The sequence below is a fragment of the Ciconia boyciana genome, chromosome 8, assembly GCF_034638445.1.
Source record: "Ciconia boyciana chromosome 8, ASM3463844v1, whole genome shotgun sequence".
NCBI lineage: Eukaryota > Metazoa > Chordata > Aves > Ciconiiformes > Ciconiidae > Ciconia > Ciconia boyciana.
Genome location: NC_132941.1, coordinates 49,134,360 through 49,148,177, shown reverse-complemented (window position 1 = coordinate 49,148,177; position 13,818 = coordinate 49,134,360). Strand labels below are relative to the sequence as shown.

Genomic DNA, 13,818 nt, shown 5'->3' with positions numbered 1-13,818 from the left:
ATAAATAAAATCAATAACTCAATTTATGCCACGTTTCCCCTAGCAATTACAGTATCAATTGTATTTAATAAGGTGCTGTAGATGAAAGTTTATAAAAATTATTCTACTGTTTAGCTCAGTATGAATGACATTATTAAAAAGTTAACAAACAGATGTCACTACTTGATTAAAAACACTATTTCTATTAGAGAAATTTCAATTAGAGCTAGTATAGACAAAAGCTATAGCTTTTTCCCTTTGCACAATGTTTCAGATCTTAATATGTGCATCTTCCTTTATTTTAAATGCTCTTTAGGATTATACTCAGATCTCTCTGAATATTTGAACATTGTATTCCTCAACAGAAGCCTAATTCTGACAGAGAACTTCAAGCGCCTCTACAATATAAACATGCTTACACACATGTGCAACAGTTTGTATATGTACACAACCATAATGCCATTAATGATAAGAAGAGATTCATAATAATTATGCATTTAAAAGTAATCTCTTCTATCTCACTAATTTTATTATTTCAGAACTCAGTGCTTTGAGATGATGATGATTTATAGCTTTGCACAATGATGAATGGTGGTAGTATGCTTTACACTAAGCCCTGCCAACTAAGCAACACCTTCCCTCAAACCAAACAATCCCCTTCAACATTTACAGACAGTAGCTCAAGACAGTCAGTCAGGAAAATCCCTAGTTTCAAAAGGCTGTAATCAATAAGAATACCAGCTGAAGGACAGTTGAAAGCGTTGCCACAAAGGATGAGAAGGAGCTAGAGACGAACACCCCTCAGAAAACTTCCCCTCTCCCTACAACACGTGAAGTAAAGTTTTGCATTGCTGTTGGCATGAGCCTATGTTGCCTTCCAGCTTCAACCAATTGCGTACACTGTCAGTGAGAAATTGAGCTTTGAGTAATAAATCTTAAAGATTATTACCATGTCTTCACAGGAAAAGAGAAAAATGCTTATGTAGCCACAACTATAAATAGAATGTGAAGGTTGGATTTGCAGATTCAGCAGACAGTGTTTGGTTTCAAAAAAATTATATATAGGTATTATAAGTATTATGATTTAAAGAAGTTACATAAGCTCTCCAAATTGTTCCAGAAATCACTGGGATGAAATATCTTTTGGGAATTTTTATTTTATTTTACTTATTTTACTTTTTTTAACCCAAACCACAACCATTCCAGCACAGGAAAGAATATTTCTTCTTGGACTAATTTTACTTAGTATATTTCCCCATGGCAAAGGTAATGGATCACATGGGAATTACACAGTTCTAAATTTCTCAGTTTTAGCTGCATACAAAAGAGGATTTAAATCACAGAAAGTAATTTTTAAGCTTATATACTTGAATATTTGGCTTTTATTCTCAACTCTTCAAAGATTTAAGAGCAAAAAACAGTACAATAATTCTAGCTTCTGAGCTCTTAGTAACGGCCAAAAATGGTGTGGCCTTGCCTAGTAAAAAATGGAAAGGAGAAGAGATGCAGGAGAGGGAAAAATATATGTGAATTTATACAGATTTTTGGTTTGCACTGAATTTCATTCAAAAGAACAATCACTACTATTTTGCATAAATTGCATATTTATGATTCCAGGTTTATTTAAGTCTGTAAACAGTTAATATTTCAATAAACCTATAATATCTTAAATACTGGAAATGCATAAATATATTTTGTTTAGGTCCCTCAGTTAACTATACTAATCTTTTAGCCATACACCAGGACTATAGCTGCAAAGGAACATTATTTATAATAAACAATTAGATTATATAGCTGCTGTAAATGTTTCAAAGGAATTAGGGAAGAATAAATATTTTCTTTAAAATTATTTCCATTAAAAAGGCAACTTTTTTTTTCCCTAAGTTTATCTAGCAATGACAGAAATCAGAATAGATTATATTCATCCATTTAAAAGAAAAGTGAGTTGTCCCAAAATGAAACAACCCTGATTTGATATAGTACAGTATATGGTGCTTTACAGTATACAGTGCTTTATATCAGTTTTTCATTCCTGTCTTTCAAAAATCTCTATAGGACTTTGTAAGAAATACTGCTATATATTCCATAGTAACTGTCAATTTTTAAAAATAACTCAAAATTAAATCATAATCTCCCATCTCCACAATTATATTACTTTTGCAATCAACTTATTGAAATGCCCACATTAGAACAACAAATACATTCTGAGACCAGAATTCATGTCAAACAGCAGCAGACTGTACTGTGTAGAACTTATTTACACACACGCACACCCGCATGACCATCCTCCCCTTTATAATCAAGTCTTTAATCAAATGGAGCATTTCTCCCAGTTAATTACTTAGTTTACCATCATTTCATGTGCCCATAAGAAAATGGGGCATATATGCTAACTATGACAACAGAAACTCTGCAAAATATCACCTCATCATTAACAGTGTAAAACTAAGAAAAAGAGCACAAAGTCTTATACGTTCCAAAAGCTCACATTTAAAGCCAAATGTTAAAACCCTTGCATCTTGTCTATTACAAATTTTCAGCTCTTCACATTTATAAACTATTTCTTAATTCTGTTTGGTACTACACAAAAACCAATCTAATTTTAAGACTCTAAAAAACCTGCAGTTTTCAACTATACACAGTATACAACATTGTAAGCAGAAATGGACATTTCAAAATAGTTAGTGTTTCTTCGGATTAGAGGGACAAAACTATGCTTTGATTTGCATAGTTCAGTTCTACATTATGCTGGTGGTGCCTAACACCCCACCACCCCACATGATATGAGGCTGTCTCTAGAGGTTCCAGATCCATTTGGGCAAGTTTTTTGAATGCATATGTTCATGACTGGATTTTTAAAATTTATTTTTATTTTCCAACACAAACAAAAGCAATAACCTTTCAGTGACATTCACTCCCACACTTTTTCCTCATCATTTAAATGTCTAAACGTTCTCTCCAGTCCTGTCTATATGATGTTTTAGGGAAACCAACAAAGTAAACTCCATCAGCCAATGTAATTGTATGCAAAACTTGTAATGACTCATCCCAACAAGGAGAAATATATCAGAAATTAAAGTAACAGATTTAACAAGCACACACACCCACAAAAGAGGGAACAACAGAGATTGTTTTGTAATATTATCCATAGCAGGCATTATGAAGCTTCCAGTGGTACACATAAAGCTACTATAAAGCTAATATAAAGAATCACCAATTCCACCAATAAAATCAGAGATAATTTATGAAAATAATTTTAAGATAGTGCACATAAACTTCTGTGCAAATATTATTACACACATTTATGTCTGACTGTACAGCTACAAACACAATAAATGTAAGAAATAATATTCAACATGACAATATTAGTCATTAGATATTAACTACTTACTATTAAGAGCCATTATATTGTCTGTTCCTGGATGATGGAAGTTTATTCCCATACGCCCTGCAATGTAAATAAAAGCTATTTTTAATGTTTTTATTTCAAAACTGAATTAAATTTGTTAATATGAAAAGTTGCTAAAGGGGATGAACAGTCTGGGTAGCTGAATCTTCCATCTACTGAAGACAACTTCCCAAGTATACATATTTAAGATATTTAACACCGTAGTATATTTAGTGTTATGTACTTAAAATATTGAAAATCACAAAATAAACAATGAAATAATTATTTTGTAATACATCCCTTTGCTTTGTACTAGGAAAGTATTATGTTTACCCTTTCAAAATAAGGCCTCAAAGTTTAACCTTGCTGCAGTCATGCCATTTATAGTAGGCTTCAAATAACAAGTACTGCATTACAAAAACTCCACTTAATTGGTAAAAATAAATCACTATTGTCCATACTACCTGTGACACCAGAAGCTCTAGAGTTAACAGATAGTTGGAGGCAGAGTGCTTACCCTGTTTTTGTATTCTTCCCTAAGAATCTTCTATCACTTACTATTTGAGATAAGATAATGGATTGGAGGGAGCATTGTTCTCACGGAGTACATTCATATGTACTTTGAAAAATATTTATTCTTGACCCACAGTATGGGACCATCATATACAGAAGGTTCACCACGAAATTCAAATGAACTCTGCTGTTGCCAGTTTCCAGGAAGCTAGAGAGATGCAAAATAGTACCAAATTTCTCAGGTGAGATTTAACCATTAAAAGGTTGGCTTAAGAAGATCTCTGATGACTTCAGGAACTGGAAGTGGGAACAAATTCACACATGGTTACTTTGTTTCAAAGGAGACATAGTATACTGAAATCTACTTTTACCATCAAAGCAAGAAATGAGCCAACTCTACTACTATTCAAATTAGTTTTAGTTTTAGATACTCTTTAACTGAGCTGAAGTATTAAAAACCTACCCTGAAGAAACTTTGTAACAGGACTCTCTTAATTAACCCCCCCAAAACAATTTGAAAGCTGTAATTGATATTAGTCCTTGTTTGGAAAAAGATATTAAAGGATTGTTATAGCCACAGAAAAATGTATTTCAATTACTTACAAGTGTTTTAATCCATTTCATATGCTCTCCTTATCTCTAGATCTGTGGTTAAGTTTGGGAGCTAAGGAAGGAGGCAGTTTACATTTCTTCACTACATTGGCACTCAAATATGGGAGCTCAAGACCCATTCACTATACTGAAGAACTAATATAACTGTTAAGTTCCTGTAGTGTAAATTATCTTCCATACTTCTGCAAAACCAAGTTTTAACAAATAAGCTTTGACAAAGCAGAACTAAAGCCAACCTTCTCCAACATTTTTAGTTCCTATCAATAAGTTAAAGCCTTCTATTTCCAGTCACAGAGACTGCTGTGCTGTAACTAATATACTTTCTGAACAGATGCAACATGAAGTTTCAGTACACTTCTGAAACTAAGTCACAAGCAGTTTAAGAAAAGCAAATATCTTCTTCACATTATAATTTTCTCATTCTTTTAGAAAAAAGTGTCGCCACGATAAGACTGTGAAGCAAACAGCACCTCCAGAAAGAAGTGGGGGCAGAAGGAAGGTAAATAAAATTTCCATTTTTACTTTCCAGCTCCTTGAGCAAAGCTTCTTAAAGAGATCTTCATTAACTACTTCAGATTTCCTAATTACAGACATAATTCTCCTATACATATTTTCACATTAATCTGGCACTGCAGAAACATTAAAGCTGCTATTATTTCAGTTAGTATAAGCTTGTGCTAAAATATTTCAGAAATCTTGCCAGATTGACATTAATTCCATTTTCCTTAACAGCATATTAATAAGCGTGAGGTTACAGGTATTACTTGTAAAGAGAAAAGGTGTATATAATAACCTATACTTGTAAACTAATGCTTGTAATAGAAAAAAGGGAACTGCTATGAAAAAACTAGAGCAGAATTTGAATGCATAATGTTTGGATGGGTGCTTCTCTTTTCCTTTGCTGAAGCTGAAATTCTGCTGTTTGACCAGCTTCAGAAATAGAATCGTATCTGTGACATCTGGGTTTGTTTTTTTCCTCCCTCCAGGCTGTCACTGGACCAGGTGCTGCTTGTGTGACATGTTGTCACCTGCCCTTGGCCTGCTATTTTTAAACAGTTCTTGTCAGCTATCTTTTAAGAGGAGCAGAAAATACAGAGCAGCACAAGCAGAAGGACATGTTCTCACACTGAGCTAAGCAACAGTGTGGGATAATTCTGTGCATCTTCAGAGGTCCCCTAGTACAATTCTATAGAAACAAATTAATGGCATACTTTCAAAACACACCTGTGTTAAAAGCATTCAAAACAGACTGGTAATGCACCACTCAAGACAATTAGTTAGCAATCATTAAATAGCCTTTCATATTAGCTACAACATTTGAATATCTTGCTGTTTGAAGCAAATTATTCAATAGAAAAAAAAGAGGCCATATGCAGATTACAAAACTGCATAATTATCTAAGGAACAAGAATAAAGCACAAAAAGGAAATTATGAATTTATTCATTTAAAGCTGCAATGTAAAACTGTGAAATGTAATTAAGAATATGTACTTTCAGGGACATATTTGGGTTAAACACAGAAATGACTATCGGAAAACAATCAATTTTTAAAAAAGCACGTGTATGCTACCTGGACCTTTACCAAGTTGGACCTTTACCAATAAGCACATATTTCTAATTATAGTTTTCAAATGAAATCTCTTGATAAAAATTTCTACTTTTCAAGAATCTTAAGCACAATAAACAGAAACACAGAGAAGTTAGAGCATATAAGTTATGGACTCTAGCAGTTCACTGAAGTCATAAATAGGAACCCTTCCAGTAACAACATCCCCAGTACTTGTATTCAGTGTACATCTGCCATTTTCAGTTTGCCTGTCTTGGTTTCATAACTATCTACTGAGTACATTTTCAATTATGTGCTTTTATAACACACACTTATATTACTGCAGTTACGCTGCAACACTAATCACTCTTTTACGTCTTTTCATTTCCTAATAATAATTTTAAAAAATCCAGTTGTATACTTCTTGCTCTTTAAACATTTCAGAGTATAAACCAGGGTTTAATGATTCTTGTATAGCCCAGGCTGCTCTTTTGCACATCTTATGTCATTAAATTCCTTAAATTCTCACTCCTAACAGCATTTGGAAAGACTTTTCTGGCTGGACTGCCTGAGTGCTCTGCTGCATGTCCAATATCATGCTTGTCATGGCAGAGAGCCCAATTCCTTCTTAGAGCACACCTCAAGTATGTGCATCTTCTCTTTTCTATTATATTGGAAATAAGATGATGTTAAATGGAATTTAACTGCACGTCATTCTTTGTAGAAGAGAGTCATGATTTTGAAACAATTCTGAAATATTTCCAATAACTTAAGGAAGTATACCCTTCCCACATATGAATCTCTTTATTAAATCTTTCACAAATAGATAACGTGATTTTTTTTTAATTGTCTAGATAATTTCAAGTTACATGAACAGTTTTGAGAAAGAATGTTGTTCCAGAAATAACAAACCTGGCTATCAGGCACAGTTTTACCACTACCGCAGTTTTTTGACAGTGTCTAGTGCCAGGCTTGCCTATAATGGTTGCCTTAATCTCAACTTTAAAATCCACTATCTTTAGCAGATATTCAAGCTTACAAGCACAATCTGTTTACAAGTAAGTGTAAAATCAATTTTTGATTTCATCTTTGTATATATGTGCTGGTATTACCATCATTTTCCCACATCTGAAACAAACACCAGTGATTAACCAGTTCCAGATCTCTAACTACTGTATTTGCTTTAAGAGATTTCTGAATTCATTTTCTCTTTTTATTAATTTCCTCTTTTTATTCATTTTCTCTTCCTAAGTGCTCTACAGTTTTTTGAACTTGTGAAATCCTAATCAGCTCCCGGACATGAACACTCACTCAGTGAAGGATTTTTAAGATTACAGTTACCTATTCTCACCATTTTCATGTTACAATCAAAGTTTCAAGAAACAATGTTCGTTGGTTATATATTGAGTAAAACTTCTTGCACTGTTATACCTCATGGCTTTCACCAAGATTGACTACTTACTCCAATTCAGCAATTGGTACTTGGCATAAGATTTGCTAGAAAATAGCAAAGCTGGCCTGCTTTTGACATGTCCTGAACTTATGGGGAATAAGAACTTCCTCTCACATAGTTCTTAAGATCATTGTTGATATCAGTTACAAGTTATGACTAGATACTCCAGTGGCAAGGTCAAATGAAACTGGCAACAGGACTAGGTCTGCTATACTTCCTTAGTAATAATATCTCCTTTATCATTCTTATCTCTTCTATCAAATTATTTCATAGTTGGTGCCAACAAAAGGCATTACAAAACAGCAATAGTTATTTGGATGGACAGGTAGCAAGTGGGGTAGAGCAAAGTTTAGACACAGAAAAGTGCAAAAATCAATGCAAGACCAGTATTCCCTCAAACATCTGAAACAAAAAGATTATTTTGACCCATATGTATTCAGGGGTCTAGTTTACAGCACAGCCTAACACCCCCCCACACACACCCCCCCATACTCCAGCTCATCCATGAGTCTTTGCTGAATGATTCATAAATGGCCAAAAAGCATGAAGCATGTGTGTGTGTATATATAAGAATTCTAATCATTTTTACCTGAGTAGACCTCAGACCATTCTCTCTCCTCTTCCCCCAAAAATACAGATACCTGAAACTGATGCTACACTAACTCAACATACCTGCCCAGACCAATTTCAAAAGCAAGAACTGTGTAAGCAAGGGTCTGCATAAAGAATTATAAAAATAAAAGGTAACTGAAGAAGTTTGTTGAGATTGTTTCTTTTTTCTCCCCCCCCCCCCCCCCCCCCTCCTTTTCTTAAGTCTATCTGACATTTGTTCACACCCATAATTTAAACACCTACTTGGGACTTACATATCTTTTACACATTAACATAGTCAGCAGAACAAAAATACTACTGTTTGCCAGAAGGGAAATATGAAGAACTATTACTGTGTTCACACGTATATATTTTTAGTGTGCAAATACATATTGTGGCAATGTGAACAGAAGTGTATAATTATCAGCTATGAATATCAGTAATAAAGCTTGCTGATACTAACTTCTTCCTATCACTGACTAAACAAATATATGCCATCAGTAGAGAAAGCAACCTACAAAATATAACAGCATATACATTACAACGAAATGCACTCTTCATAAGTAAATTACATTGCTCCAATAAAACACAAAGGTCTTGCCTATATTTAAGTAGTGCCAACATTTTTAGCTTGAGAACAGTTATATTTTCAAAATATGAGTACTTTAAAAGCAAGACCTGATGAATATAAAAAGAAATTTGGCTTTAGTTGTAAGGGGTAGACAAGTATATGTACACATATACCCATTCTACATGTAGTTCTAGAACTGTACTCAAAAGAACAACATTGGTATTCTTATTGGCGAGTTTGGGGGGAATAAAATAAACCAATATGAAAGCAGACTTTTCCATTAGCAATCTATGCTAAAACATACAAACCCCTCAAAACAGTAGAGAAGTGAAGAAGAAAAAAAGAAAAAAGAAAAAGAACTTTATGTCTTTGTGGGCCAATGAAAAAATGGAAATAAAGGAAAAATTGATATCTGTATCACCCCTCCTTAAACTAAACAAAGCAAACAAAAAACCCCACCAATCCTGCCCAAAACAGATTCAGCAGGTCAAAGACAAGGACATGCTGGATGCCAGCAGCAAACTAGGAAGTATGATCGTACTACAGGATCATTGAAGAAAGCACTTATTTAAGAAATATGAACCATTTAATGGTCATATTCTGTACTGAAAAAAAAAAAATTAAAGAGGATTTTCTTAAATAAGCAGAGTTTCAAATGGAAAGGAAACAGAGTATGTTTCCTTTAAAAGGATTAGCTTGAGTGGCCTAATTTTACACACAAATAGATGTGCAAACATCTGTCTGCTCACTTTGGTTTTCATGTGCATTTACAGAAAGGTATCTGATTTGAGATTTTGAGAAATGCTGTTACGGTGCACTTCTTTCTAACAAAAGTGTGGCTAAAAGCTCTAACTGGGTGGCACCATTTCTAGGACTGAAATGACATTTGTTCTATTTGCACAACCTTTGTGTTCAGCTGCTGACTGCAAACACAAAACTGAGCCATTCACCTTCACTTTTCTCAGGTCATGTGGCAAACTTACTGCTTGGCTTACAAAAAGCTTATGAACAATTACAGCTGAACAAAATCTGGTGGCATGCATTGAAGTTAACTGAAGATCAAGATGGAAAAGTAAAAGTCCATTCTACATGTATTAGAATATTGTCTAAGTTGCATGTAATCTTCAAACACTGCCGTCAAACCTCATAAACAACATAGTTAAGTTAAATGTAAACAGGAAATCTTAAATTTTACCTAGTTTTCATATGACCTGATACAGTCTTTACAATAGTTAAAAAGTAGTAAACCCAGTAACTTCAGTTTTCTGTTGTGCAAATGTATGGATGTCATTCATATTAAGTATTGAAAATCAAGATAAAAAGTTTCCCCACAGACGCTGTTTCTACCTCTGAACTGTTGTACATTGGTATTCAAAGTCTCAAACAATCTCAGAACAACAAATGCTAACATAGTCAGGAAGTATGTACATTCTACTGAAATATTATGACATAATCAGCACATATTTTATGTATCCTTCTACAGGATCATATCCATTAAAATTAGTTTTAATAGAGCCTACTCTTGAAATTCTCCTTGTACATGTGTTGTCTCCAAATACTCATACTTGAAGATGTGTCACATTGATACTTTATAAAAACCTCAGAATTTTTGTTGGAGATTTGCACATTACAAAGCTCATTTCCATTCTGATTTAGAATAAAACCCAAATATTAGTTATCTACTGTAACAGTAAATTTAAAATAAATATTTTGAAGGGACAGGATTTCTCTCCTGAATTTTATATTTTGATTCAGTTTCAAGACCTGTCAGTAGCACCTGTGCACAGCATATGATCTAACACAGCTGAAATATTTTATTTAATTATTTAAAAATAGAACAAAGGCAGCTGCTAGTTACTACTGATCAAAATATTTTTTATAGATCAGAATGCCTCTGTTTGTGTTGTAATGCAATAGTTTGACATGGATAAACATATTGCAACAGTGACATATTACACCATAGACAGGAGACACTTTGATGTAGGAAAGCAATGTTTTAGTCAGTAATAAGTAGCATCTACCCATAGCTATTCTGATAATTCAGTTCTGCCCTACAGCATTAGGTAGAAGCAGTACATAAATACCAACAGGTTATAAAATACTTCAAATATATCCTTTCCTCATTAAAGCAAAACTCTCTTCCATGTTTTTGTAGTGTATAATATATTTTAATGGCAACTCGGAAAATAAGACAGTTCAGGAAAAACATCTTAGAAAATATTGCATACTTCTGTTATACAGGCCTGGTTATGACTGACACAGGGAACAACCAGATACCTTTGGCCATATACAGTAATTTGTCTTTAACTAGAACAAGCTTAACAATTCCTTTATTGTACTTTTCCTCTTTTTTCCCTCCTTTTTGAAAGGAGAAAAGGATTTACAAGTATTGACTGAAAGAGAAGAAAAATGTTGAAGCTGGTCTTGATGGCAGAGAAAGCTGGTAAGGAAGTCTGCCTAACTGTCTTGGCAGAAAAGAAAATGAGACTTCCTTTTTAATGAGTTTACATTCTTTAGATCTCAAAGCATGAAAATGGTAAACAATTTGTAAAGTTACACAGTTCCCAGACTACGAGGATAGAAAGACAGGAACCTACAGCAGGGTACCCCTATCTGGTAGGACAAGCTGAGAAAAAGAAATCAGTTTTAGTCAGAAACAGAATAAGAGCCGACACTGAACACCTTCTCCCAAGACTGGGCTCAAGATAAAATGCAACATAGATGGATAAGCTGGTAATTTATCTAAGTCCAGAAACCTCAGAGCTAGGTATCAAATCTCTCTTACAGCAAGAAAGACCCAAAAAGAACTAAGTGACCCTACTCTCCTAGCTGGAGAGCACCAAGCCAGCCTGCCAATCAGACTAAGTTAGCACTTGCTCAATATAAGTAATTCAATACTGCAAGACTGAGGATCAGTTAGTTTCTGCTGCACTAACAATCCTTCAGCCTTTCTCTTGTTCCACACTTGAAAGCAACACCCCCCAAAAAAAGTCACTTAATCACATGCCCTCTCAAGGACAAGTGGATCATGCTTTAAAAAAAGTGACCTGCTTTGGTGACCTTGAAATAAATTCAATTTCCGTGGCCTGCAGGACAAAGTCTGATCACACCTCAGATTCAGAGAAGGTAGAAAGCTTCAACTACTAGAAACAAGAGGATAGACTCTTCCTTTCTCACCCCTGAGCTTCTCCACTACCTCCACTGAACAATGCAGAGCATGAGGAACTTATACCCCAAAATGAGAAGAAAATATCCCAGAACCATTTCAGTTTGGTCTTCACGTGAGAATGTTTTATGGTTGACCCTCCCATCCACATTCTAATCTAGAGCCCTTGTTCTATATCCAATATAATTATTTTTTGTTTCAAGTATCTTCTGGGATGTGAGGGGGCACATATGCCAAGAGGGGCTATGTTCCAAGCAAAGTTTCGAACTTCAGATAAACCACCTGAAATATTTTACTAATGAATACACATACAGACAGGACAGTACTTCTAAAAATACACATTTGCTGAGGACTTTGCTGCCAGCAGCAGGCTGAAATGATCCTGAAATAGCTGCACTGGCTTTGTAACATGCATTGGAGGCTTCAAGACATGCATAGCTTTTCTAGAATTAAATCTTTCTGTGTTTTCAAAATCAGAGGCTTTTGGTACTCATCTTTTTACCCCTTCTATTTAAAAATTTGGATAGTAAATATAAGGCGAAGTGACATGTAAGCACTGTTAACTAAAATTGTTTGAGAAAACAAGGGTCGTTTACCAAAAGGTGAACAATTTAAAAAGTCATTTGAAAGCCATCTCATTATTTTTCTTTATCTGTTCTTTAAACCAGGATTTTTGTGGTTGTTTTACTTTCTATCTACACAAGAAAAAGCTGCACAAAAACTAAGAGAGGACAGTCACAGATGCCAGGGGAAGGGAAAATTTAAAGGGAAAAAACACACTCAGTTTACTATGAAAGACAAAGGAGGTAAAATGAAGAGGAAGTAGCTCTGAGATTTGGTTAAGTTAATAAGATTCCAGAAAGAGCAATTGAAATCTCGCACAAGAGGCATTCACACAGGAAAGTCTGAGGAACTGAAAAATCAAGCTGAAGTACATAACCACTATATTCAAAAAGCTTCAAGGTGAAAATAAATGAAAATGTGACAATGACTTAAGAAACAAGCAAAAGCAAGCAGTCGATCACTTACTTTCTCAAGGTGATTACAGACTAAAATGTGCTGCTACTTTAAGGAGGAGAGCCAGAGGAGAGTAGGATAAATAAGAAAAAAGCAAGTGAGTTTAGAAGACAAGATTAAGTGAAATCTGAGGAAGGTGCAGAGAAAGACAGGAGTTGAAAACCTTCTGCATCTTTGGTAGAGGAAAAGCAGAAAGCTGGAGGTACAGGGGAAGAGTCAAGACCATTTTTCACTGAAAAGGCAACAACTAAAATGCAATAGGAAAGTGATATGAGGAGTAGATCAATGTTTGCAGAAAAACAGTTAGGTTTTTATGAAAAAGATTCAGTTAAAATCATAACATAAATCTGTCTAACACAAAGACAACACTTCCTGGAAGGGAGAATGAACAAGTCCTGAAACAGCCACTCCTACGAATAGTGCCACTCATGATGCATAGTGTGAAAACAGGAGTAGAGGAAAGTGCATGCTAGGTCAAGCCAAGGCTGGAGGTTAGCAAAGTAAGCCCTGTAGTTAGAGGGAGGAGGAAAAGAAAGCAAGACAGGGAATTAACTATATCAATGGGGAAAAAAAACAGCTGGGCAGAGACAGAGACACGTAACTAATAGTAAACAAGACTTCTCTAACAGTTACTGGACTGGAAGCTGGAAGAGAGCTACGTAATGAGGCAGGAAGGCCAAAACAGGTGAGCAGCACTGAGTGAGAAAATGAGATGGTTAGAAAGAGCACACCCAGTAAGTGACAAAAAAGTAAAGCCAACAGTCCCACTGGCGAATGGAAAAGATCAACTCAAACTTTACAATTAATACCCAACTCTTTGGTTTTACTTTTTGAAAAGAAGGAAACAGTTCCTACTGCTTTCAAATGTTCATTTAAACTAGTCAGTCTCCTACATAAATTAATACCTAGTAGAGATGAAAATATTAAGTTTGTTTTGGAAAGGATACTTTTCTTGAAAAGCATGAAGATGCTTAATGAAACC

The 13,818-nt window shown here is 34.6% G+C and overlaps 1 protein-coding gene across 8 annotated transcripts in view; it reads right to left on the bottom strand.

Moving 5' to 3' along the window:
• CPEB3 (cytoplasmic polyadenylation element binding protein 3) overlaps positions 1–13,818 on the bottom strand; it is a 99,167-nt gene that overhangs the window by 49,496 nt on the left and 35,853 nt on the right. For all 8 annotated transcript variants that reach the window (XM_072869405.1, XM_072869406.1, XM_072869408.1 and 5 more), the window contains exon 4: positions 3,371–3,427. In XM_072869405.1, coding sequence (XP_072725506.1) covers positions 3,371–3,427 — 57 coding nt within the window. The remainder of the gene's footprint in view (positions 1–3,370; positions 3,428–13,818) is intronic.